The sequence below is a fragment of the Schistocerca cancellata genome, chromosome 8 (genome assembly GCF_023864275.1).
Source record: "Schistocerca cancellata isolate TAMUIC-IGC-003103 chromosome 8, iqSchCanc2.1, whole genome shotgun sequence".
In the NCBI taxonomy this organism is placed as follows: domain Eukaryota; kingdom Metazoa; phylum Arthropoda; class Insecta; order Orthoptera; family Acrididae; genus Schistocerca; species Schistocerca cancellata.
Window position 1 is genome coordinate 143,467,191 of NC_064633.1, and position 27,671 is coordinate 143,494,861.

A 27,671-nucleotide genomic window follows, 5' to 3' on the forward strand; every position below is an offset into this window, starting at 1 on the left:
GTCTGAGGTTACAAAGGAGAAGTTATAGCTGAAAAAGGGCTCATGACACAAGACTAAGTAAAAATAAAGTTGTTAACAAAAATTCATTTTCACGATTTTCCCCTTTTTAGTTTATTTTTTGGTTTTGATTTATTTCTCATACATTTCCCATACATACACTGCAATGGTATCAGAACAAGCATAGAGCAGACTCTGTGACTAGAAGCTTCACTTTAAGCAAACATGACAAAATATGTTGTTTTGATGAGACAGGGGCCATATTTTTTTTTTAAATTTCAATTTTCATATAATAAAGATGAAAGCATAAAAGTTTAAAGGTGCAACATTAGAAACACAAATAACTTTTATATGGAAAATAAATAAATAAATAATCATAAAATGATGTGTCAAATAAGGAAACATTCTTTACAATCACAAGGCCAGCCACAACTGAATCCAATACAAACTTCACTTCTCTGCTTACACTTTTACTCTCAACACACTCTTTTTGTGTGACCTATTAAGTGGTCCAACTGTAATTATTAACAGTAAAGTCACACAAAAAATGTGGAGGTTTGATTTGTATTTTTAACAAGGCATTTGCTAGCACCATTCATAGTTCTACCACAACTTCTCCATCTTACGATAGCAACAGTTCCATTTAACTATTAACAACTGTGTTTCATTTATTCAAGCTCGGTTTCTTGTTGCTGAGATACTGTAGACACTATACGTATATAGTTCCATGGCAACAGTCATTTTGAAAAGATCTTATAACAAACATACAAACTTTTGTATGTTAAACTACTTCAGAAAATTATTTTCAGTCAGAAAGTAATAAACGAGCACCTCATTCACACTGTCATATTCAAGTTAACCATCCATTAACAAAAGTACAAAACATGTGGACAAAACAAGAGTAATATTTTCAAAAATAATAAATTAGGCCTTATATAGAAACAGTTCATAACAGGGAGTAATCTATAATAATGAAAGATACAGAGGAAGTAACTATTTAAAATTCTACAAAACTAGATTATTGACCAGCACACAAAATGAAATGAAGTATAATACACATTTCTGGAAAGATACACAATATTGTACAAAAAATTAAATGTCCTAATTTTTTACTGTTATAAAATCACACATTCTCAGGTAAGTACAAAATGAGAGGAGGATAAAACGAATTCCTCCATTTGCTACAAATTCATCTATGCTTCAAGAGTTGTGTGTGTGACATGTATGTTGCTGTAAGTCAGATAAACTTCTATATTTCCACAAAATTGTCCATTTTTGTAGTGCTTCAGACATTATTTCATCATGTTTCATGCCTATGAAATATTTTACACTCAACAGTTTTCAATTTGATAGATACTATCTACAACAATCCATACTCTTCCTTCATATTTCGGTGTTTTGTTCACTTGTTTTAACAATTCACATACACAAAAACAAACTTATAACAACGCAACATCTAGCTGCTCTCTTTTCTGAGCTGAAGGGAGCTCTATCCATGCCAACACTTTTGGATTTCTTTCTTGTTTCAAAAAACAGTCTGTCTTCTATACTTAAACTGTCCCACCTGGGCAGATAAAAAAAATTAAGCTAATGTTTAAATTGTGTACCACATCAAATATCATCTGAATCAAAGATAACATAAATGATAAATACTTTTCTGCCTAGCATTCAAGCTTTTACATAAGTGTATTTTCGTGCACAATGGATGCATAAAACGCTACATAAATACGATGACAGCATTAAAAATAAGACTTATGTTGCTAAGTATAAATATAAAATATTTGCTATGTGTAGGAAGACTTAAATATAGATTAAAACTTTCAAAAACATATATTCTTAAAAACTGCATTGCAGGCAGGAATGAACAGGAGGGTGAGAGGAAGACTTAAATTAATGTGTTTGTAAGTACATGTCACTTTAGGTATGAGGGTGAGCACTTATTGAGTACATACACACAACCACTGCACAATCATGACTGTGAGTAAACACACAGTTTCTAAATTTACAGCTTACAATATTCATAAACAAAAAATGGAACATTTCTGAAGATATGGATAAATTATTAGTTACTGCAGACTCATTTTTCTCATGACACACAAAATATGATCTCAGGATGCACTTTAAACATTCAATGAAGCTTCTGTTACTTTCTAACAACTTTACATTAAGGTAACACTGTTTAGGGAATTAATTTTAATTTCATGATTTTAACATTATTAGTAAAACGTTACATAGATCAAAAACTAGGTCATCTTATTTGGTTTTTCAACACTGTTTAACGGTATCCCTCCAAACGTGAAAATGGATGATACAATGTCCACTTTAGGAACAATAATTAAATCATGTTGATGCTTATAATATAATAAGCAACATAAGACGAATGTGGCATCTTATAATAATGGGATTGTTTTAACTATATGGACATAGGAAATAATTTACTTATGTTCGACTTGTTTTATTATAAAATATTTCTTGTTTTTGTTTATCCTTTCTTGTATAATTTTTCATGTGTTATCACTCGAGGCCTATGGCACAAAAAACATGATTTTTTTGTTTTGTTTTCTGAAAAGTACTTAATGCTTTGCTCAACTGGTAGTGATTGTATTTAATGCGTGAGACAGTTTCATTTCTACTATCAACAAATATACATTAAACCCAATGGGAAAGTTGTTCTCTCTTTTCACTTTCAATTTCACTTCTCAGGAAGCTTAGAAAAATAAATTTCTTGAATGTGTAAGAGAGATGGGTGTTTCTTAGACTCAATACTTTGAAAAAGATTTTGCTCATTATATACACATATATTTATGGATGTAAGTACCACAGTTTTATGACAATTTGCTTTCAGTAAAAACTGTCTTTTAGCCCAGGACTGAAATGTAAACACATACCACATTTGTGTCTTACTTTTTTCTGTATCAATGAAACTGAAAAACAGCTAACATTTTTTGGACATATATCATAAATTTCATATTTATGTGACCATACATCTATTTGAATCTTATGAACTGACAGTATAAATAGAACTGCTGACATTCTGAAAGAACAACCTAAAAATAAATGATACAACAAAACTGTTGCATTTTTTTTCCGTTTCATCATCACCATTTATGTTGAAGGGTCCTCAACATCAGCACAGACTTCATCATACAAGAAAATTTCCTGAAAGACATTTTTAATTTCTCTGTAAGGACATCATAACTTCCTTTGTCTTAGACCACAAAAAGTATCAAGGATGGTAACAATAAATACTTCAGCTAATGCTAAAAACGGCATCGTCCAAGCCAGTTCATACTATAGAGCAGTAATGGCTTTTATGGGCAGTGAGTTTATTTCTGTGACTGTTTATCAGTCAGCAACAATTAGAACTCCAACCGATATGCTGAACAGCTTGTTTCATGATCTTGCAGATTTATTGTGCAGCGACTTGCAGACGGAGAGAGGTCAATCTTGTATTTTGTAAGCAGATCTTCATTCTCGGCGACCCAGTAACCAAGAGTGTCGGTATCATAAGTGGGAATGATAGTTACTTCTGAAATTTAGGAAGAACAAGAACATCAATATTTCATTTATAGTTCATTTGTGTTGTGTAAATTCTGATAAAACTCAAAGCAGTATGACCTCTTAAATGACTAAACTAAAAAACTTTAATTATAACGTCATAATAATATTGATATGTAATAAAGAAAACACTTTTCAGTCAACAACCTGAAATTTTAGTGAGGCACATATATCACTTGAGAGATGTAGTTGGAAACTACTGTACAAGTACCTTTTGACATACTTTATACATATAATCCTTTGGCATCACCAATTTAAGTCAAGAGCACAAATACAATCAAAATGGTGGGAAAAATGAGACATCAGGAAGTAGTGAGGATGCTGAACTACTTTGTGATGAGTGAAATTGGACAGGAAGTTAATAGCTTGAGGAGGTAAACAGAGGGTACAGTTCATTTAAAACATATAAGGAAGTATTAAGAGTTGGCATGAGGGGGACATTCAGATGATAATGTCAGTGGTAATATGTTTGCAGAACTATAAGTAACAAATTGTGAGTTGGAAGTTCCTGAAACAGAGCAAATGTTTTAGGTGAGAGAAGGGGCTGTACATTAATGTAGAAAGTAAGAGTTGTTATAAGGAGGACAGGAATAGAAACCCAACAACTTGATAGAGAGTAAAAGCATTACTGGTTTCCAAAGCAAGGGTGAGTTTTGCACCAAAAATGGATAATTTGGAATATATTTAGCTATAGTATGGTACTACAATAATATCTTACTCTTCCAGGCAGCACAGGAACTTTTTTTAGGAATAAACATGACAGATCAGAGATAATTTTATGTCAGTGAAATTCAAAACATGAAACTGTATCCTGTGAGAATGAACAGGGGTACATGCTGACTGCAGCAGGGTGGCAAACATGTGGTTGGAGAAAACAACAACCAAGAGGTCAAATCACAGAACTTCAGAAGCATTCGATTAATTGAAAGCAAAACACAAACAGGAAATAGAAAACTGTGAGGAAACAATGAACTGGTGGAAGAGGGAAGGAAGGAAAGACAAAGGTCCACATAAGCAATCCGAAATAAAGAAGTTCCATCTCCTTTCCAGGAGATGGATCAGTGTTTCCTTTGCTATTTCATTTTTACATCTTTGCATATACTTCCCCACTTGCCTTTACCTTCTAGCAGACAAACTATTTTTGAAGCTACAGAATTTGTAGGTTAAACTAACTATTTTTGTTTGCCTATCCTGCTCTGTTTCCTCCTACTTCATCAACTGGTAAGCAGCAGTTGCTTAGCACACATGATACATGATATAGGTATTTTCAGGGGTAAATAGGAAGGAAGATTAAGGCTCAACATTACAGCAGCAATGACAGGTCATCAGAGACAGAGCACAAGCTAAGATTGGGGAGAGGCAGGGATGGAAATCAGTGGTGTAATTTTCAAAGAAACCATCCACGCATTTGCCTTAGGTAATGTAGGGAAAGCACAGTATACCTAAACTGGATGGTTGGATGGGGATTTATCATTGCACTCCTGAATGTGTGTCCAGTGTTTTGCAACTGATGGTGAGCTATACTGCTTGATATTTTCGGTGTTAAAACACACACACACACACACACACACACACACACACACACACACACACAAACGATGATCAGAATAAATTGTGATGAGTGCACACATGTTGTCACATACACTGATGAGCCAAAAAATTACGACCACTTGACTACTGTCCACTGTCAGAGTGAATGCCTCCTGGGGTTGTGGTGGGCCTTAGTTAGTGGTTAAGGGACTAAATAGAGATGTGAGATGATCAGTCCATCATTCAAGGGCCAGTCCATTTGGAGTCAGTGACATCAGTCAGACTACTGACTGAATTGTGACGTATGAGTGTTAAGTCGTCAAAAGCAATATTGATCCCATAGTTGATAAATAATTTAAAGAGAGATAAAAGTATATTGGTCAAGCTTATCTGACACTCAGCAGACAAGGGATCCCATAGGGCTCATCAGTGGTGAGAGGCACATCTTCATGTCTGAATAGTGCTAAACCAATGCAAGAGTATGACAGAAACAGAATTAAAAAAAAAAACCTTCCAGCCAGATGGAGAGCAGCTCCATAATAGTACAAATGAAAAGGCTAAAAACATAAATAAGACTGATAATAGTAGAATTAGATGAGAGACTAATCAGGTTGGTAGGTAGTTGCTGGCATGTGATGCAGTGTGGAAAGTATGTATGTGGGGAATAGAAACTGGAAATAGTGATGAAGGTTGCAAATGGGGAAATCCATTGAGATAAACAACTTTGACAATTGGCAAATTGTTATGGCATGATGCCTGGGACCTAACATCTTGGAAATGGGAAGGCTGGTCAGCTGTTCACTTGACACTGTCATTAGGATTTATGGAAAGTGGTTTAAGGATGCTGAAACCACGAGTAGATGACGGGGTGTTGGACATCCAAGCCACAGCACAGAACTTGGAGATCAGTGGCTTGCCTGCTCTGCAAAGCAAGATAGACATTGGTCTGCAGAAAATCTGTGACAATACAATGCTGGTGCAGGCACAAGTGTTTCAGAGCACAGTGTACAGTGTACATTGTTGAATATGGGCCTCTTCAGCAAACGTCCCTACATATTTCCAAGTTGACCCAACGACACAGTCAGTTAAGATTGCAATGGGCACAGGGTCACTGATATTGGACCAGGGATTAAATGGAACATGTCAACTGGTTGGATCACTCACATTTCTTGTTGCACCAGGTTTATGGTTGTGTCTAGATATGCTGCCATTCAGGTGAACAGTGCTCAAAACATGCATGGAGCCACAAGCACATACCAGTGGGGCCTGTTTTGTGGCATGTAGTACTTTCACTTGGGCTTCAGTGGCAACTATAGTAGTAGCTGAAGGCATTATGACAGCTGTGAGCTACACACACATTACTGGGAACCTCTCACATCCCTTAATGCTCTATGTCTTCCCCTTGGCAATGGAATCATCCAGTGTCACAGCTGTACATGTCACAAGGCCAGAAACATGCTGCAGTGGTTTGAGCAGCATCATACTGTACTCAAATTGCTGTCTTGGCCACAAATTTTTTTGATCTGAACATGATGAACCTCTTTGGGATGCCACCAGGTGCCAGTTTCTCACTCACAAACCACCAGTTTATAATTTATCAGAACTGCATGACCTGTGAGTAGACATCTGAAGTTACATACATCCAGAAACCTACCAGGGATTTTTTGGATCCATGCCATGTAGAATTGCTGCTTTATTGCTTTAAAAATGTGAGACAAAACAATGTTAAGTAGGTGGTCATAATTATTTTGCCACATCAGCATACTGTTGGAAGTTATGTATCAGCAAAAATGAATCACAGCTTTCAACAATGGTTGTTATACAGCTACAGCACACATTTTTTGATAACTAAGCCTGCCAGTGACTAGACACAAAGCACTACTGATCAGAAATCATCTGAGTTCTGTATTTGGTGATTTTTGTTCTGTGGGCATTAGGCCATGGTCCAAGGCATTGTTCTGTGCTTAACATTTCATCTTACAATGCTGGAGATGTCATCATAGGCTACAATGACTCAGAAAGCAGTTACAGTCTAAAGTAAGCTCAGAAAACCCAGCTGTTTACAATTACCCATCCAATGGTCGATTCATGACATCATCAGGCAGCCGCCTAAGATCATTGAATCAGACTGTTGTGTGTTATAGAGCTTGTAGTGGAGAATAATTGGTGCTTTTTGGTTTATTTAGCATGAAGAACCACAACTTGGCCAATTCCAACAATCTCCCTTTTCTGATGAAGTTGTTTTTGTGCTTTTGAATTTTTATAACATCTGTACATCCTAGCATAGTAATTATTGGATCTAGATGAAACCACAGTATCAGAGAAATGAATATGGTGGTTCCCTTAACCTAGTGTGTTATCTGTTACTGCCGATTTATCCATCCTGTCAGATGACAATTGCTCTTTTATTCATTAAATTGGCTGTTAATGCTTCTTTTTGTACCTCCTATGTAAACTTTATGTGAGTGCAAGGAATTTTATATACTACTGCTGTTACAAGCAGTACAGTGTTCAAATATTCACACACCTTTCATGTTGATTTAATCAAAAATCACTGTGTCAGTATCTTGTCCTTCTAAATACTTTACAGAAGCAGTCTGTTGCTGTTTTTACAAGTGCAACACAAACTACCCTTTTAGTTGGTTCTTTTTTCACTAGGAAGGAGGTTCTCAAATGATATGGCTCATCCTCCAAGCACTGATTTCACAGATTCTTATAGTGTGGTTCACCAATGTTTTGATTGCTTCTCTTTTTTGCTTGGGATGGTGATTGGAATTTCTGTGAAGGTATCTATCTTTGTGAGTGGGCTTTCTGTAGAGTTCTCTCAGGTATTCTAAGCAACAGCACTAAACTTAATATTGGAATTGAAATACTTCAGAAAATGTAGAAATTGCAATTGCTTTCTGAGTCATTATAGCCTCTGATGATGTATCCAGCATCGGAAGACTAAATGTTAGGCAAAGAAATATGCCTTTTTCTACAGCCTAATGCTTGTAAAACCAAAATTAGTAAGTTCATAAATACCAACTGTGAAAGTCTGTATCATCTGATTTCTACAAGTTTGGAACTATGAAACCCAGAGGCAAAGATAAAGTGTGTTCATAGCAGGAAAACATTTAAATTCATATCATATTTATTTGTTTAGTTTGTACACTCTATACGCTGTCTCTCTCGGGTGTGTCTCACAATGGTACCAACTCATTTACTAATTAAAGTAAACAATTTTACTCTGTCTTTAATAAGGTAAGTGTCTTCAACAGTTCCCTTAAGATATAATGCATATGTTGGAAATTAAAAAAGAAATGATGGAAATCACTGATTAACCAGACCTCCAAAAAAAAATTATAATGATCTACTTTCAAGCATTGATAATTGCTGATTGTTCATCACAAGCAGCAATACTGACTGCAAAAAGGCATTTGTTGTTAGAACTCTATATAACTCATTTTCCACAATACATTACTTTATAGGCATTTAGTTAGCAGTACAAGAAACCCAATCAGGTTGCAGCTCACTCCTGTGTCTGTGTTTGGTTACAAATAGAATTCTTTTTGGACAGCAATGTTTTCTGGGTGTAAATTATCCAAAAACAAATTTAGTTACTATTTAATACAGCTTAAGAAGTAGTAGCTTTCCTGATAACTGTACTGAATTAAATGTAGCCTTTGCAAAAATAGTATATTACAGCTCAGTGCTACCTAATTAATGTTTACAGTAACTGTCTCTCTTTTTAATGTATAATTTGACTCATTCCACATCTGTGAAAGTTCTCCATCATGGTATTTAAAGAACACATGGATGAATGGGTGGATGGATGAGGAAGAATTGATCTGGGCCTTGGAATGTTCATCACCAGGAATATAGAAAAGTACCATATATAAAGGCATTAGTATGAGTAGTTTATCTGTTTTAATATAACTTGTAGAATTATCAAACAAGAATTTGTACTGTTTTTATTAAATACTAAAACTTATAAGAACTTACCTAAATCCTTATCTTCCCATGTTTGTTTAGCTTCAAGTAGAGCATTGTAGACATCTCGACTCGGTTCTGTGCCACTGAATACATAGTACCTTGCTCTGACTTTCTTGAAAAATTCTACATTGGTGTAGTATGAATTTCCATGATGTGGGACATAGGTTAGGTCAATATATATATGGCCTCCAGGAACTTTTGTGTTTTTCCCAACATCTTTATTTGACACATTCTTCTGTTTTACTGGTGATTCTGAACGCCTAGATTTTGATTCTTTTGCTGACTGTGCATTTGCTGCTTTGTTGTTTTCATTCATTACTAAGTTCTTCTTCATTTGCATAGCTTTCTTTTCCTTTTTTGGGGTCCCGGGCTTAGTAGCTGTGTTGACTTCGCCATTAGTTGTGATTGTGTTCGCAGGTGGTGGTGCAGGTGCTGGGAGCCCAAGTGGTTTCCCCCAACTGCCAATTGGATCCTTTTGTTTGTCACCCTTTGTATCTTTTTGTGCTGACTGACCATGCTCAGCAGGAAGGTGTGCACTGGTTACTACCGGAGGTATTTTTTGGCTTGTGGCACTCACTCCACTACTGGAAGGAATACTTTTTGTGGTAGCTCCTTTGCTGTCAATATCTTCATGCTTTTGGCCATTTATTCCTGATGACAGCTGTTCACCATGTAGCAATCCCTCCTTGTAACCCATTGTTACAGTTTTATGCACAGGTGGACTGTGGAAAGATGACTGGAGATCTTCACCTCTTGCTTCTCTGTGTTCATGAAGTGCCCTTTGGAAGTCCAGTTTCTCATCTGTAGATGTCAACTGCTCTTCTCCAGATGGCAAACTACCATAAAATGAACTAGTCATCTGTGTGGAACTTACTTTTTGTGAAGGAATGACTTTGGGCGAGTAAAGCTCTACTGATGCTGTAGGACTAGCAGATGTTTCAAATCCAAAATGTGATGGTGGAGAATGTGCAAGTTGTGATGTAATGCTTAGTGGCGATGTAGGGTCATCTTCCTCATCACTGTCACACTGCTGTGAGTCATGTTTTCTACCAGTCTTCCAGGCATCTGTGGTCATCTGAGAAGTCGTAACAGTAGTACTAACAGTGGAGTGTGCCGAATGCTCCCCTTTATCACTGCCAATGAAGCTAACTGGTCCTGCAATACTGTAACCATCAAGTTCTTTATCTCTGGGGGTTATTGATGTGTGAACTACCATATCACCATGTTCATCTCTCTTTGTGGTAACTGTGACAGTACTTTGTTCTTTTCCATCTTCAGAAGTTACTTCCTCTGTAGTGGCTTCAGTTATTTCTTCTTCTCCATCCTTTGAAGAAATTCTTTTAGTAATTGTAGTCACTGTAGTGGTGGTTTTAGAAGTTGCCCCACTGGGTTCATGAGCTTTTCCTAAATCTTCCGAGAAGTCGTCACCATAGTCATCACCTTGTTTCGTTACAGTTGTGTAGGTTTTTGTCATTGTGGTGGTGGTCAGTGGTAAACTTGAGTCAGCTGACCCTGTTGAAATTTTTGTTGTAAAATGATGATCATCAGATCCAGTCTCCTGTTTTAAAATGGTTTTGTATTGTCTTGTTATCTTCCTGGTTACAACACTTCCGTCTTCTCCTGTGAAAGTTTCTTCTATAATGGAATCTTTTCCATCCTCACCTTCAGTAAAATCAAGGGGAGTGTCACTTTTGCCTTCAGCAGTAGTAAATGAACTGAAAGCAATGCTTTTCTCTTTTGCATCTGGATCAAATTGTAACTCTGTTGTAGATAATGTTTTGTCCGTGATGTCATCAGTTTTTAACACTGTTGTTTTGTAGTGCTTCACAATTTTCCTTCTTACAGTTCTTCCTTCTTCATCTGTAAATGTTTCTTCTGTGACTGAATCTTTACTGTCATCATCATCTGTCTCTTTCTTGCCATCACTACTAATGTCTCCAATAACATCTTCACCTTCTGTTGTCACTACTGTCTTATATCTTTTCACAATTTTTCTTGTGACAGTTCTTCCATGCTCATCTGTAAATGTCTCTTCAGTGACAGATTCTTTTCCATCTTGGTCATCCAGCTCATCAAGCTGCTCTGTTTCTAAACCATCTTTAGTACCTTCACCATCTTTAGTGACTGTAGTGTAAATTTTCCTCAAGATAGTAGTGGTTGGCAGTTCTGAACCAGTTCCCAGCACTTTTGTTAATTGACTGGTATCTTTTTCATCAGGTAACTCACTCTCTTTTGTGACCACTGTCTTGTACCGCCTCACAATTTTTCTAGTCACTGTTCTGCCATCCTCATCAGTGAATGTCTCTTCAGAGACAGATTCCCTTTCATCTTGATCATCAAAGTCTGTAAGTTCATCTCTTTCTATGACACCTAGTGCTGTAGTATGTGTATCTGTAGTGAAAGCAGTTGACATCCGTTCCATATCTCTTACATCTTTCTTCTCTGTTTCACTAGTGCCTTTATCCTCCAAAGACCCACTTTCTTTTGTTACCACAGTCTTGTATCGCCTTACAATCTTCCTTGTTACAATTCTGCCATTTTCATCTGTGAAAGTTTCTTCAGTCACAGATTCTTTGCCATCTTGATCACTTATTTCAATACCATCATCTACACCAACACCTTCTTTTACATCTGTCATGCAACTTTCGCTGGTAGTTGCAGTTAAGGTTAGGTCTGGGGCACTTATCTTTTCCATTTTTATTGTCGTAGAATCTTTTGCATCTGTGGGTTCACCTTCTTGTCTAATGACTGTCTTGTAATGCCTTATAATTTTCCTTCTTACTGTTCTGCCACCCTCATCTGTGAAGGTTTCTTCACTCACAGATTCATTTTCATCCTGATCATCAAACTCCTCTAATTTATCTGTTTCTACACCATCATCTCTATCATCATCTGATTTAATTACTGTAGTATATGTTTTCCGGGTGAGAACAGTTGGAGACAATTCCGAAGCAATTGTGTCTGTAGCTCTCATCTGGCTAGAGTCTTCTGCATCCACAGAAGAACTTTCTTTTGTTATCACTGTCTTGTACCGTCTGACAATTTTCCTTGTTACAACTCTGCCATTTTCGTCAGTGAACGTTTCCTCAGTCACAGATTCTTTTTCATCTTGATCGTCTAATTCATCCTGTTCTGTTTCTATTTCATCTACAATATCCTTTGCTTCTTTAGGAGCTAATTTCATGGAGTCTTTTGTATCAACAGATTCACTTCCCCTTGTGACAACTGTCTTATACCGTCTTACAATTTTTCTGGTCACTGTTTTGCCACTTTCATCTGTGAATGTTTCTTCAGACACAGATTCTTTTTCATCCTGATCATCAAACTCATCTAATTTATCTGTTTCTACCCCATCATCTCTATCATCATCTGATTTAATTACCGTAGTGTATGTTTTCTGGGTGAGAACATCTGGAGACAATTCTGAAGCAGTTATATCTGTAGCTCTTATTTGCCTAGAGTCTTCTGCACCTACAGAGGAACTTTCTTTTGTCACCACTGTCTTATAACGTCTGACAATTTTCCTTGTTACAGTTCTGCCACTTCCATCAGTGAATGTTTCCTCAGTCACAGATTCTTTTTCATCTTGATCATCTAAGTCAGTTCGTTCTGTTTCTGTTTCATCCCCAATACTCTTTGCTACCTTAGGAGTTAATTTAGTGGTATCTTTTGTACCAATGGATTCACTTCCCTTTGTGACAACTGTCTTATACCGTCTTACAATTTTTCTGGTCACAGTTTTGCCACTTTCATCTGTGAACGTTTCTTCGGACACAGATTCTTTTTCATCCTGATCATCTAACTCATCTAATTTATCTGTTTCTACCCCATCATCCCTATCATCATCTGATTTAATTACTGTAGTGTACATTTTCTGGGTGAGGGCAGTTGGAGACAATTCTGAATGTATTATGTCTGTAGCTCTTACTTGACTAGACTCTTCCGTGCCCACTGAGGAACTTTCTTTTGTCATCACTGTCTTATATCGTCTGACAACTTTTCTTGTTACAGTTCTGCCACTTTCATCAGTGAATGTTTCCTCAGTCACAGATTCTTTTTCATCTTGATCATCTAAGTCAGCCTGTTCCGTTTCAATTTCATCTACAATACCCTTTGCTTCCTTAGGTGGTAATTTAATGGAATCTTTTGTATCGACAGATTCACTTCCCCTTGTGACAACTGTCTTGTACCGTCTTACAATTTTTCTGGTCACAGTTTTGCCACTTTCATCTGTGAATGTTTCTTCAGACACAGATTCTTTTTCATCCTGATCACTGAGCTCTGTGCATTCTTCCATTTCTACACCATCATCAATGTCGTCACCTTCTTTTGTTTCAGTCTTCTTTGTTGCTATAGTAGTTACCAGTTTTGTAGTAGGTTTCTCATCCACAACTTCCCTTTCTTTCGTTATCACTGTCTTATACCTCCTTATTACTCTTCTTGTTACTGTCCTACCTTCTTCATCTGTAAATGTTTCTTCAGTTACTGATTCTTTTTCATCATCGTCATCGAACTCCATGATTTCTTCTGTGCCTGCTTTGTCTGTGGACACTGTAACACGTGTTTTGCTTTCATCAACATCTTGAGCTGGTTCAAGGGGAGTTCTGTCATCTGTCTTTATATGAGTAGGTTCCATTTCTCCTGTGGACTGAGTTATGTAAGTTCTGTAGTGTCGCACAGTTCTTCTTGTCACAGTTTTGCCATCCTTGTCTGTGAATGTTTCTTCTGAAACAGCTGCTTTGTCATCTTGCTTGTCAGTGTCTAGTGGATATTCATGACCTTCAATTACTTTTGTTGTTGTTGTTGTTGTTTTTGAGGATGACGGTAGTACCATTGGTCCTGCTTCAGATGAAAATGGGGGCTGAAATTCTTTTATTTCACCCTTCTCATCAGCTGACTCAGTTCTGCTTGTTACTACTGTCTTGTAACGCCTTACTACCTTTCTTGTTACAATTTTACCATCTTCATCTGTGAATGTTTCCTCTGAGACGGATTCTTTTGAGTCATCATCAATTTCTTCCAGATGTTCTTCATCTGATAGTCTGTCACCTTTAACTACAGTTGTATACGTTGTGATCTCACCTGATGAAACAGGTATAAATGAACCAGGTCCTGCTTCAGATGAAAATGAGGGCTGAATTTCTTTCATTATACCTTTCTCTTCAGCTGATTCAGTTCTGCTGGTAACTACTGTCTTGTAACGCCTTACTATCTTCCTTGTTACAGTTTTACCATCTTCATCTGTGAATGTTTCCTCTGAGACAGATTCTTTTGAGTCATCATCAATTTCTTCCAGATGTTCTTCATCTGATAGTTTGTCATCTTTAACTCCAGTGATCTCACCCGATGAAATAGGTGTAACTGAACCAGCCATTAGACTTGAAACTGTCTTTTCATCAGGCTTACCTTCCCTGGTCACAATTGTTTTGTATTCAGTTCTTGTTCTTCTTGTTACAATATGACCATCTTCGTCTGCGATAACTTCTCCTGGTTCACCAGTTTTGTCACCAGTGTCATCCACATACATTCTATACTCCACCTCTTTTTCCTGGGGAAGGGCTGTAGTTGTTACCTTGGCAGGCTCTTTCTTGTCAGTTTCAGTATGTTCATATTTAAGTTTTTCTTTTCTTTCCTTCTCTTCAGATCCCGGAAGATGCATTTTTGCAGAGTCATCCTGTGGCCTTAAGGGCAATGCTTTTGGTGATGCAGGTGTGGAGTCAGGAGTAACAGTTACATATTCTGGAAGTTCTGGTGCATCAAGTTTGGTATAGACTGGTTCTTCCTCCATTCCTGAATCAATGTATTCTTCTCCTGGAGATGGAGGTGGTTCACCATCTTCATCATCTGATCTATGGTCAGCAGCTGAAGTTGGTAATTTGCTTGTAATCCCATCATATTTTACTTCTTTTGAAACTTCTTTCACTTTTGAAACAGTAGTTTCTTCAGAAATTCCCAGCTGCTTCTCTTTTCCTATTTCCTGACCTGCAGAAATTTTTTCTGTGTCTTTGAGTTCATGAGAAATTAGTGTATCTGCAGCTCTTTTATCAGTGTCTTCCACTTTTGGTGATAGTCCAGTCTCTTTAATCTCCACTTTCTCTTGCAAAGGTGTTATTTCTGGTTCCACAGATGGTTGTACAGGTATTTTTCCAGGGGCTGGTACATCTGATGTAACAGAATCCGATGTTATGTGTGTAGTTTTCAGGATGTATTCTTTCATTACAGTAGTGGTAATAGTTTCAGCTAAATCTTTTGAAATAATGCTGCCCTCTGTCTCTAAAAGTAACCTTTCTGTCTTTTGTTTCTTTTCTTCTTCATCTGTTAGTTGCTTCTCCTTTTCTGAAGACACTGATTTTGCAAGCTCATCTTTCTTGTCTTCCTGATACACCTCACTGAACGTTTCTGCTGGTCTGTCTGCCTCATATTTTGGTTGACTTTTCACCACTTCAATTGATTTGTCTATTATTTCTCTTTCTCCAGTTGGCTGCTTCTTTTGTTCAATACTTGTAGGAATTTCCTTGCTAGTTTCACTGTCAGGTAATGTCTTCTGTCTTTCTGTTATGACTGACATGATATCTGTGTCCTTGACAGTCTTTTCTATCTCTTGTTGTTTCTCCTTCACTTTCTTCTCATCAATTTGATCTTCTGTCTCAGTAACTTTCTTCTCTTTTGTGCTAACAACTTTCTTAAAGATCTCTTCCTGCTCTTCTCCCAATGATGGCTTTGTGTCCTTAACTACACAAGTTAACCATTCTATAGTTGCTGATGTTTTCTCAGTTTCTAATGAGTCAGCTTCTACTTTCACCTTTTTATCTTCCTTTTCTACTCCTATCTCTGCCTTGTCTTTTTTACTTATGAGTTCTTGTTCCTGCAGGGATGGTTTTTCTTCTGACATTTGCTCCTCTTCTTTTCTGTGTGAGTCTTTTGTAATTTCTGGCTTTACACCTTCCTGTGACAAATGTTTAATATCTGACATTTGACTAGACGTAACGGATATTTCTTCCAATTCTTCCATCGTTTTTGATACTTCTTTGCGAAGAGATTTGTCAGCTTCACTAACTTGGAGCTCTTCTCTCTTTGGTGACTCTTCATCTTCCTGTTTATCAACTTCTGAAGGTTCTTCTTTTTGCAGCTTGTCTATAATTTCAAGATATGTGGCAGATAAAGCACTTGGTGCTGTAATTGTTTCTTTTCCAGGTTCCATCTTCTGATCAACCTTGTCTTCTGGCTCTCCCTTGATAGCTGTCTCTCCGTGCATTTTCACTTGTGGTACTTTCTGTTCACTCTTTTCAAGTTCACCGTTAGTTTTGATCACTTCTGCAGGCTTAACTTCCTTTGCTGTTGTAGCTGTTGGTTGTGAAGTTTCCTGGAGTGACAAATCAGTTTTAATGTCAAAAATAGTTTCAATCTTGTCTGAAATTTTTTCATATGTAGTGACAATCTTTCTTTTTTCGAGGTCATCTATTTTTTCTTCAGTCACAGCCTTTGAAATAACTTGGTCTTTTTCCTTTTCTGCAACTACATACTTTGGAGCAAGTTTTGCTGTAGTTTCCTCCATTCCGACTTTTTCAATTAATTGTTTTGAAGTAATCTTCTCTGTCTCTTGTTGGCCTTCCTTTTCTTTACTAATATCTGTAATGGCTCTCTCTCTTCCTTTCTCTTCTTTCTTTTCTTCAAGCAGTTCCTTTGAAGCAGCTTTGTCTTTCTTAGGTTCCTCTTTCCCTATTACACTGGTAATATCCTCTACAGCTATTGGTTCTCCTTTTTTCTCATGTTCCACAGAGTCCTTCACAATAATACTTTCTTCACCTACTTCTTTCTTCTTTTCTTCAATAATTTTCTCTGTAATTGTCTTCTCTCTCTCATCTATTTCCTTTTCTTTTTCTGTATGATCTATATGAATTGTGTCTACTTTTTCTCCTTCTTTAATAAGATCCTTTGGGACAACCTCTTCCTTCTCTTCACCTTCCTTTTTTTCTTCAAGCAGGTCTTCTGAAATATACCTCTCTTTTTCAACCATTTTCTCTGAAAGAGGCACATCTTTTACATCATCCTTCTTTTCTGTGATTTCTGGTGTGGAACTTTTCTCTTCTACTTTTCTCCTTTCTTCGACAAACTCTTCGGAAGAGGGCATATCCCCCAGGGAAGGTTTTTTTCCTTCTTCACCCTTTTCAGGTGAAACAATATATTGCTCATCTATATCCTTTGAAATGAGTTTTTCTTTTTCCAAATCTTGACTTCTGTCTTCTTTAATTTTCTCTGTTGTGTCCTTCAAATCTGCTTTGCCCACTTCCTTAGATTTTTCTTCAACTATTTCATAAGGAACAGGTTTCTCTTTTTCTTCTGGCTTTTTCACTTCCGTAATATCTTCTGTAATAACCTTCTCTTCTTCCTTTTTCAATACTGTGTCCTTTGAAACTGGTTTCTCAGCTTCCTTTGCCTTTTCTTTGGGTATTTCATGTGGAACAGCTTCCTCTTTATCTTCTGGTTTCTTCACTTCTTCACTGATATAGTCTGTAATAACCTTCTCTTCTTCCTTTGTCACTGTTGTGTCCTTCAAAACTGGTTTCTCCACTTCCTTTGCCTTCTCTTTAGGTATTTCATGTGGAACAGCTTCCTCTTTTTCTTCTGGTTTCTTCACTTTTTCAGTGATATCTTCTGTAATAACCTCCTCCTTTTCCCTCATCAGTACTGTGTCCTTTGAAACTGGTTTCTCAGGTTCCTTTGCCTTTTCTTCAGGTATTTCGTGTGGAACAGTTTCTTCTTTTTCTTCTGGTTTCTTCATTTCTTCAGTGACATCTTCTGTAACAAACTTCCCTTCTTCCTTTTTAACTACTGTGTCCTTTGAAACTGGTTTTACATCTTCCTTTGCCTTTTCTTTGGGTATTTCAGATGGAACTGTTTTCTCTTTTTCTTCTGGTTTTTTCACTTCTTCAGTGATATCTTCAGTAATAACCTTCTCTTCTTCCTTTTTCAATACTGTGTCCTCTGAAACTGGTTTTACAGCTTCCTTTGTCTTCTCTTCTGGTTTTTCATGTGGTACTGCTCCCTCTTGTTCTTCTGGTTTTTTCACTTCTTCAGTGACGTCTTCTGTAATAACTTTCTCTTCTTCCTTTTTCACTACTGTGTCTTTTGAAACTGGCTTTGCATCTTCCTTTGTCTTTTCTTCGGGTATTTCAGATGCAACTGTTTTCTCTTTTTCTTCTGGTTTCTTCACTTCTTCAGTGATATCTTCTGTAATAATCTTCTCTCCTTCTTTTGTCACTGCAGTGTCCTTTGACACTGGTTTCTCAAATTCCTTTGCCTTTTCATCAAGTATTTCAGATGGAAGTGTTTTCTCTTTTTCTTCTGGTTTCTTCACTTCTACAGTGATATCTTCTGTAATAACCTTCTCTTCTTCCTTTTTCACTACTGTGTCCTTAGAAACTGGTTTCTCAGCTTCCTTTGCCTTTTCTTCAAGTATTTCTTGTGGAACTGTTTCCTCTTTTTCTTCTGGTTTTTTCACTTCTTCAGTGATGTCTTCTGTAATAACCTTCTCTTCTTCCTTTTTCACTACTTTGTCCTTTGACACTGGTTTCTCAGCATCCTTGGCCTTTTCATCAAATATTTCAGATGGAACTGTTTCCTCTTTTTCTTCTGGTTTTTTCACTTCTACAGTGATGTCTTCTGTAATAACCTTCTCTTCTTCCTTTTTCACTACTGTGTCCTTTGACACTGGTTTCTCAGCTTCCTTTGCCTTTTCATCAAATATTTCAGATGGAATTGTTTCCTCTTTTTCTCCTGGTTTTCTCACTTCTTCAGTGATATCTTCTGTAACAACTTTCTCTTCTTCCTTTTTCACTGTGTCCTTTGAAACTGATTTCTCAGCTTCCTTTGCCTTTTCTTCAAGTATTTCTTGTGGAACTGCTTTCTCTTTTTCTTCTGGTCTTTTCACTTCTTCAGTGATGTCTTCTGTAATAACCTTCTCTTCTTCCTTTTTCACTACCATGTCCCTAAAAACTGGTTTCACATCTTCCTTTATCTTTCCTTCGGGTATTTCGTGTCGAGCAGTTTCCTCTTTTTCTTCTGATTTTTTGACTTTTTCAGTGATATCGTCAGCAATAACCTCCTCCTTTTCCTTTTTCACAACGGTGTCTTTCGAAACTGGTTTCTCAGCTTCCTTTGCCTTTTCTTCAGGTATTTCATGTGGAATAGTTTCCTCTCTTTCTTCCGGTTTCTTCACTTCTTCGGTGATATCTTCTGTAATAACTTTCTCTTCTTCCTTTTTCAATACTGTGTCCTTTGAAACTGGTTTCTCAGCTTCCTTTGTCTTTTCTTCAAGTATTTCTAGTGGAGCTGATTTCTCTTTTTCTTCTGGTTTTTTCACTTCTTCAGTGACATCTTGTGTAATAACATTCTCTTCTTCCTTTATCACTACTGTGTCCTTTGAATCTGGTTTCTTAGCTTCCTTTCCTTTTTCTTCAAGTATTTCAGATGGAACTGTTTTCTCTTTTTCTTCTGGCTTTTTCACTTCTTCAGTGATATCTTCTGTAATAACCTTCTCTTCTTCCTTTTTCACTAGTGTGTCCTTTGAAACTAGTTTTGCAGCTTCCTTTTCCTTTTCTTCGGGTATTTCAGATGGAACCATTTTCTTTTTTTCTTCTGGTTTTTTCACTTCTTCAGTGATATCTTCTGTAACAACCTTCTGTTCTTCCTTTTTCACTAGTGTGTCCTTTGAAACTGGTTTCTCAGCTTCCTTTGCCTTTTCTTCAAGTGTTTCAGATGGAACTGTTTTCTCTTTTTCTTCTGGTTTTTTTGCTTCTTCAGTGATATCTTCTGTAATAACCTTCTCTTCTTCCTTCTTCAATACTGTGTCCGTTGAAACCTGTTTTGCAGCTTCCTTTGTCTTTTCTTCTGGTATTTCATGTGGTACTGCTCCCTCTTGTTCCTCCAGTTTTTTCCGTTCTTCAGTGACCTCTTCTGTAATAACTTTCTCTTCTTCCTTTTTAACTACTGCGTCTTTCGAAACAGGTTTTGCATCTTCCTTTATCTTTTCTTCGGGTACTTCAAATGGAACTGTTTTCTCTTTTTCTTCTGTTTTTTTTACTTCTTCAGTGATATATTCTCTAATAACCTTTTCTTCTTCCTTTTTCACTACTGTGTCCTTCAAAACTGGTTTCTCAGCTTCCGTTATCTTTCCTTCAGGTATTTCATGTGGAATAATTTCGTCTTTTTCTTCTGGTTTCTTCACTTCTTCAGTAATATCTTCTGTAATAACCTTCTCTTCTTCCCTTTTCATTACTGTGTCCTTTGAAACTAGTTTTGCAGCTTCCTTTTCCTTTTCTTCGGGTATTTCAGATGGAACCATTTTCTTTTTTTCTTCTGGTTTTTTCACTTCTTCAGTGATATCTTCTGTAATAACCTTCTCTTCTTCCTTTTTCACTACAGTGTCCATTAAAACTGGTTTCTCAGCTTCCTTTATCTTTTCCTCAGGTATTTCGTGTCGAGCAGTTTCCTCTTTTTCTTCTGATTTCTTGACTTTTCCAGTGATATCTTCAGCAATAACCTCTTCCTCTTCCTTTTTCATTACTTTGTCTTTCGAAACTGGTTTCTCAGCTTCCTTTGCCTTTTCTTCAGGTATTTCATGTGGAATAGTTTCCTCTTTTTCTTCTGGCTTCTTCACTTCTTCAGTGATATCTTCTGTAATAACTTTCTCTTCTTCCTCTTTCACTACTGTGTCCTTTGAAACTGGTTTCTCAGCTTCCTTTGCCTTTTCTTCAAGTATTTCTTGTGGAGCTGATTTCTCTTTTTCTTCTGGTTTTTTCACTTCTTCAGTGATATCCTCTGTAACAATTTTCTCTTCTTCCTCTTTCACTACTGTGTCCTTTGAAACTGGTTTCTCTGCTTCCTTTGCCTTTTCTTCAAGTATTTCTTGTGGAGCTGATTTCTCTTTTTCTTCTGGTTTTTTCACTTCTTCAGTGATATCCTCTGTAACAATTTTCTCTTCTTCCTCTTTCACTACTGTGTCCTTTGAAACTGGTTTCTCAGCTTCCTTTGCCTTTTCTTCAAGTATTTCTTGTGGAGCTGATTTCTCTTTTTCTTCTGGTTTTTTCACTTCTTCAGTGATATCCTCTGTAACAATTTTCTCTTCTTCCTCTTTCACTAATGTGTCCTTTGAAACTGGTTTCTCAGCTTCCTTTGCCTTTTCTTCAAGTAGTTCTTGTGAAACTGTTTTCTCTTTTTCTTCTGGTTTTTTCACTTCTTCAGTAATATCCTCTGTAACAACTTTCTCTTCTTCCTCTTTCACTACTGTGTCCTTTGAAACTGGTTTCTCAGCTTCTTTTGCCTTTCGTTCGGGTATTTCTTGTGGAATAAATTCCTCTTTTTCTTCTGGTTTCTTCACTTCTTCAGTGATATCTTCTGTAATAACCTTCTCTTCTTCCACTTTCATTACTGTGTCCTTTGAAACTGGTTTTTCAGCTTCCTTTGCCTTTTCTTCAAGTATTTCAAATGGAAATGTTTTCTCTTTTTCTTCTGGTTTTTTCACTTCTTCAGTGATATCTTCTGTAATAACTTTCTCTTCTTCCTTTTTCGCTATTGTTTCTTTTGGAGCTAGTTTCTCAGCTTCCTTTATCTTGTCTTCAGGTATTTCATGTGGAACAGTTTTATCTTTTTCTTCTGGTTTTTTCGCTTCTTCAGTGATATCTTCTGTAATAACTTTCTCTTCTTCCTTTTTCACTACTGTGTCAGCTTCCTTTGGCTTTTCTTCGCATATTTCATGTGGCACAGTTTCCTCTTTTTCTTCTGGTTTTATCTCTGCTTCAGTGATATGTTCTGTAATAACCTTGTCTTCTTCCTTTCTCACTATTGTTTCCTTCAAAAGTGGTTTCTCAGCTTCTTTTGCCTTTTCTTCTGGTAATGCATGTGGAACACTTTCCTCTTTCTTTTCTGTCTCTTTCAGTTTCTCCGTGATATCTTCTGTAACAACCTTATGTTCTTCCAGTTTCACTATTGTATCCTTTGTAATAATTTTCTCTGGTTCTTTTATCTTTTCTTTATCTATTTCTTTAGGGATAGTTATTTCTTTTTCCTCTGCTTCCTTGATTTCTACAACAGTTGCTTCTGTTACAGCTTCGCTTGAGTCTTTCTTCTCTTCCTCTATCATCTCCTTTGAAACTATTTCCCATTCCTCCTGGATCATCTCTTCTATTTCTTCCTTTGGTAAACTGGTGTCTCTTTCTTCCTGTTTTTTAACATGTTCAGTGATTTCAGGAACAATTTTCTTTTTGTCTTCTATAATCATTTTTTGATCAATTTCCTTTGAAATTCTTGTCACTTCATCCTCAGATTTTGTTTTGCTTGTTTCTTTCGATACTAGTTTCTCAGTCGCATCCAGCTGTTTTTTTTCTTTGGTGATTTCTTCTGGAACAACTTTCTCCTTCTCTTCTATTTTTTCTTCAGCCATCTTCTGTGAAATATCTTTTTCTTCATCTGCTCCTTCTTCAACAATTCGTTTTCCAGCAACTTCAACTTTTGCTTTTTCTTCTTCCTTCTTTTCCTCATCCACTTTCTTTATAGTGATGATCTCTTCTTCTGCCTTTATTTCAACCCTGTCATCAGAGGGAGTTTTTTCTTTTACTTCCAACTTAGTTATATCCTCTGTAATAACTCTGTCATCAGCCTTCTTTTCCACAACCTTCTCCTTTAGTACTACTGTCTCTTCTTTTGTCTTGAGTTCAGAAATTTCTGTTGGAGCTGGTTTCTCTTTTTCTTCTAGTTGTTTTATTTTTTCAGGTATATCTTCAGTAATAACTGTCTCTTTGTCTTCTCTCTTATCTTCCTCTGCTGCCTCCTTAGAAACTAGTTTCTCTTCTTTCATCTTCTCTTCAGCCCTTTCCTTTGGAGCAGGCTTCTCCTTTTCTTCTGCTTTTAACATTACCAATGCCACATCCTCTGTAATAGCTTTTATCTTTTCTTCAGACTCTTTTTCCTTCTCTTCAACTAATTCCTTTGATACAATTTTCTCCATTTCCTGTTGTTTCTTAATTTCTGTGGTGAGGTCAGCTTTGATAGTTTCCTCTCTCTGAATAGCCTCTGCTGAAACACTTACTTCCTCTTTGACAGTAATCTCTTCAACTACCTCCCTTGGGGAAAGCCTCTCTTTCTCTTCTTGTTTTTCAGTGATATCTTTAGTAATTACTTCTCTCTCATCTTTCTTCTTTTCATGAATAATTTCCTCTGACTCTATTTTCCTACCTTCTTTTGCTTTATCTTCCACCATTTCCCTTTCCTGAATTTTCTCTTTTTCTTTGAGTTTATCTGTTTCTTCAGTGGTGTATTTAGCAACTATCAATTGTTCTTCTGTGTCCTTTTCTGGAATCTTCTCCTTTGAAATTTGGATTTCTTTCACTTCTTTTGGTGAAAGTTTCTCTGTATCTTCTAGTTCTCTTAAAGATTTATCAATCTCTTCTTTCTGTTTGTCCTCTGGCTTTTCTTTAGCTACATCTTTGGACAAAAGCTGCTCCTGTTCTTCTAGATCTACAATGTCTTTCTTTATCTCTTCTGCAATTCTTTTTTCCTTTTCTTCTTCTTTCTTGTCCTTTGTCTTACTTTCATCAAGTTCCTCCAATGAAACTTTCTGTTTGTCTTCCAGTTTTGGAATAGCTGCTATGGTATCTTCTGTAACAATTTCTCTTTTTTTCGTTACGTCTACCAACTCCTCCAAACCCATTTCCTCTCCTACTTTTGTTTCGTCTTTAGCTACATCCTTTTGAGTAGATTTCTCTTTGTCATCAACTTCCTTCAGAACATCTTTATCTTTCTCTTCCAGCTTTGGAATTTTAGCCATGATATCTTCTGTATCAACTTTCTCTTCCTTTTCCTCTACCTCAATCATCGCCTTTGAGATGGTTTCATCTTCTTCTTTAATTTTCTTTTCTAGAACTTCCTTTGGAGTAGACTTCTCTTTACCTTCTAATTGTTTGATTTCTTCAATAATGTCTTCTTTAACAACTCTTTCTTCTTTCATCTCCTCCTCACACATTACTTTTGATACTTCCTTGTCTTTTATTGTCTCCTCAATAACTTCTTTTGGAACAACTTCCTCTTCTTTCAGTTTTTTAATTTCTTCATCATCCGTGATGAGTTCATCTTTCTCTGCTACCTTCTTTGCCTTGACTAACTCATCTGAAATAATTTTCTCATCCTGCATAATTACCTCTTGAGTCATTTCCTTTGGAACAGGCTTTTCTTTGTCTTCTACCTCCTTAATTTCTGCTGTAACATCTTCCTTTATGTCCTTTTCAATCTTTTTTTCTTGGATAACTTTATCTCCTTCCAGTTTTTCAATTCTTTCAGTGACATCTTCTGTAATAACTTTCTGTTTCTCTTCTTGCATCTTTTCCTGGGCAACATCCATTGGAAGTGGTTTCATTTCATCCTTTCCTTTCACTTCAGGCATCTCCTTTACATATGTTTGTTGCAGTGTTGAAATTTCTTCACTAATAACTTTCTCCTTTTGTTTTAGTTGATCTGAAATAGTTTCCAGTTGTTCTTCTATGTATTTCTTTTCAGAAGATATGTATTCTGCACCAATTTCTTCTCCTTCTGTTTTCTTTTCTTCTCTCATTTCCTGTAAGGCAACTCTGTCATGAGCAATGTCTTTTTCTAAAATTGCAGCATAATCTATTTCTTTCTCTACAGCTTTCTTTCCTTCTTCAGAGAATTTTTCTTTTAATTCATCTACTTTCTCTTTTGTAGCTTTTAGATCTGCATATGTCTGAAAGGTAGCTTCCAGAAGTTTTTCTTCTGATATCACTGTAACAGGTTTTGACTCATCAGTAGGCTTTGCCATGTCTTCCTTTGGCATAGGTTCTTCAAGTTGTGCCACAGAGACTGGTTTCACTGATGGTTTTGCTACATCAGATATTTCTCTTTTTACATGTATAATGTCTTCAATTTCATCAACAAATCTTTCCTCAGGTGCTATTTTGACTTCTTCAACTTCTTTCTCATCTTCAAACTGTTTTAAAGATTCTTTCAGTGTGTCAGCCTTTCCTGTATCTATTTTCAGTCTTTCTTCTGCAGCACCTACCTCAGGTATGTAGTCCTTGATCTCTTCAGTATCTTGTTGTTTTTTCGAAAGTTGCACTTCATATTTTGTTTTATGAAAGTCTCTTACAAAATCATCAGCATCATACATACCAGGGTCAACTTCCTCATGGACTGGCAAGTCAGCAACTTCATCAGGTGTTTTAACAATGTCTCTTTGATGAATAATCCCATGAGCAATGTGAGTTTCAAAAATTGGCATTACAACTTGTGGCAGAGTAGTTGGCTGCTCTAGACGTGTTACTGCTTCTGCCACTGGTTTTTCTTTCTCCTTTGTCTCTTCTTTCACATATTTTTCTTCAACGATTTCCTTTATTTCATCTAGAGGTATGCGTTCATCTTCAGGAAGTGTTGGTGCTGTTGTAGCAGCAGATTCTATAGTTGTAGACACCTTTTCATCTGGCTGGCTTTCCTCTGCAATAAATTTCTGCTCTAGAATTTCTTTTGAGGGAATCTCTTTCATTTCATGACCTCCATCATCAAGCTTATGGTCAGTGTCTGTAGTTTCTCGGACTTTCTCTGAAGAAACATCTATTTTCTCTTCAGGACTAATTGATGAAATTTCTTTGAGATCTTCACTTGTTTCAGGTTCTTTCTTGCTCTCAGACAGTTCCTCTTTCTGTATATCTTTATCCGATTCTTGAGACACTCCAGGCTTTCTTTCATCTTCAAATTTTCCTTTAGTTACTATTTCTTTTGCTGATGAAATAATTTCCTCCACTTTCTCCTCAATGTGATCTTTTGTAATTTCTTCCTTCAATGGCTTAGCAGTTTCTTCAGTAACACCTTCTGTTTCTTGCTCTTTTATTTCCTCAACATGTTCCTCCTTCATTTTTTCAGTTTCAGTTATTTCTTTTTCGGCTTTACTTTTAAGAGTTATATCTACCTCTTTTTCCTTTATTAAGTGTTCCTTTTGAGATTCTACTTCTCTGTGCATTTTTGTATCCATCTCTTCTTTTTCTATATCTTTCTTTGTCTTTTCTGTTTCAACTTCATCTAATAAGTGCTTCTGAAGCTCCCCTTCATCTTCTTCCTCAACATCAATATCTTTGTTGTCAAAATCATCTGGTAAATGTGATTCAATACTTTCTTGTTCTTGGTAGGATTCCACATCTTCTTTCTCAACGATTAAGTATTCATCCTCCTCATCTTCATCTCCTTCTTGCTCCTCTTCTTGTTCTTCTTCTTCTTCTTCTGTTCCTCCCCCTTCTTCTTCTTCTTCTTCTTCTTCTCCTCCTTCTATCTTTTCTCTCATCAGTTTCTTTACTTCTGTTTCAAGTTCAGCATGTAATGATTCCTTTATGTCAACAGGTCCTTCCTCATCCTCAATTTCTTCAGTTTGTTCCTCTTCTGTAGCCTCTACATCTTCCTTTTCATGTATAAGTTGCCTGGAATCATCTCCTTCTTCAACTTCAGATTCTTTTTCTTCAATTTCAGACTCCTTCTCTTCAAGTTCGGTTTCCTTCTCTTCTATCTCAGACTCTTTATCTTCAACTACCATCTCTTTTTCTTCAACTTCTACTTCTTTTTCTACTGTTTCTTCATCCATTTGTTTTTCCTTTCCTTCTATAGTAGGAATGTCTTTAATTTCTTTCTCTCTAACTGAAGTTTTGTCTTCTGTTTCTGTAACTTCTTGTTGGTCATCAGTTGGTGACTTTCTTATAGTTTCACTATCAATTTTTTCAGTCTTTTTCTCAACGTAAGTCTCTTCAAGGGGTTTGTCTAAAAGCTCCTTGGAGATATCTTCCTTTGTTATGATCATTTCTGATATGTGGCCATTTACAAGGGGAGTGTCCTGGGCTTTTCCTATTTCCTTTGCTTTCACAACAGTTTCTACTTCAGTAGTTGATGGGGTTGATACTGCAGATGAGTCAGCAGTAATTTTTCCAGTTTCAACCTTTCTTTTTCTGATTACAGCTTCTTTTTCTGATTTGACAGATGGAGTTGGTGTGCTTTTGGCAGAAGAAGACTTGGCTGGTGAACCTGGTGATTTTGCTGCTATCTTAGCAGGTGAGCTGGGAGTTGCCTTTGGTCGCCTGCTCACAGGCTTCCTCTCAGCTTTTGCTGCTGGTTCTTGCACTTCCTTCTTAGCAGCCTTCGATGTAGTCAATTTAGAGGCTTTTGAAATGTGATATTTTGATTCTACGACCTTCCGATTATTGGCTTCTTTTGCACTTTTTGCTGGAGTGGAGGTTGGGGACGGTCTAGTTCTACTCGATGGTCGAGCATGTTTCATTGGCTCTGGCTTTGGCGCAACTCCGTTAACTTTATGTTCAACAGATTTTTTAGGTGTAGTAGGAGAAGATTTTATGTCAGTCTTTTTCTCTGTTACACTAGAGGTTGTAATTGTTGTCCTCTGTGCTTTCCTTTCTATGGAACGGGTGGATTTGGTTTCAGTTCGTGTTTTCACTGTGGACGTTTTCATTTCTGTCTTTGATTTGTGTTCCCCCTTCATTCTCACTACTTCTGTCTTGGATGTCTTATCTACTTTTGCACTAACTTTTTCTGTGTCAGCAGTCTTAACT

The 27,671-nt window shown here is 36.7% G+C and overlaps 2 protein-coding genes across 8 annotated transcripts in view; both read right to left on the reverse strand.

Moving 5' to 3' along the window:
• Positions 1-82: 82 nt before the first annotated feature.
• LOC126095099 (microtubule-associated protein futsch-like) lies at positions 83-27,633 on the reverse strand. Of its 7 annotated transcripts, none has more exons than XM_049909798.1 (3): positions 19,451-27,633; positions 9,070-18,589; positions 83-3,526 (listed from the first exon to the last, which is right to left on the reverse strand). In XM_049909798.1, the coding sequence occupies exons 1-3, from the start codon at positions 27,599-27,601 to the stop codon at positions 3,357-3,359; spliced, it is 17,841 nt and encodes a 5,946-aa protein (XP_049765755.1). In that variant the 5' UTR covers positions 27,602-27,633; the 3' UTR covers positions 83-3,356. The 7 variants fall into 7 exon arrangements, with proteins under 7 accessions (XP_049765755.1, XP_049765753.1, XP_049765754.1 ...); XM_049909796.1 differs by having other exon boundaries at positions 9,070-18,733; positions 19,019-27,633; XM_049909797.1 differs by having other exon boundaries at positions 9,070-18,445; positions 18,734-27,633.
• LOC126095429 (microtubule-associated protein futsch-like) overlaps positions 27,631-27,671 on the reverse strand; it is a 128,662-nt gene continuing 128,621 nt past the window's right edge. The window contains exon 10 of the mRNA XM_049910224.1: positions 27,631-27,651. Within this exon, the coding sequence (XP_049766181.1) occupies positions 27,631-27,651 (21 nt within the window). The remainder of the gene's footprint in view (positions 27,652-27,671) is intronic.

Excerpts from the sequence above, each read along its gene's own strand:
- LOC126095099 (XM_049909795.1), bottom strand. The coding sequence starts at position 27,601 with ATGAAGGGGGAACACAAATCAAAGACAGAAATGAAAACGTCCACAGTG. Across the intron at positions 18,590-18,733 it reads TGAAAAAGGAAGAAGAGAAG|GTTATTACAGAAGACATCAC; the intron begins GTTATTACAGAA and ends GAAGAAGAGAAG. Across the intron at positions 3,527-9,069 it reads ATGGGAAGATAAGGATTTAG|AAGTAACTATCATTCCCACT; the intron begins GTAAGTTCTTAT and ends CCTAAATTTCAG.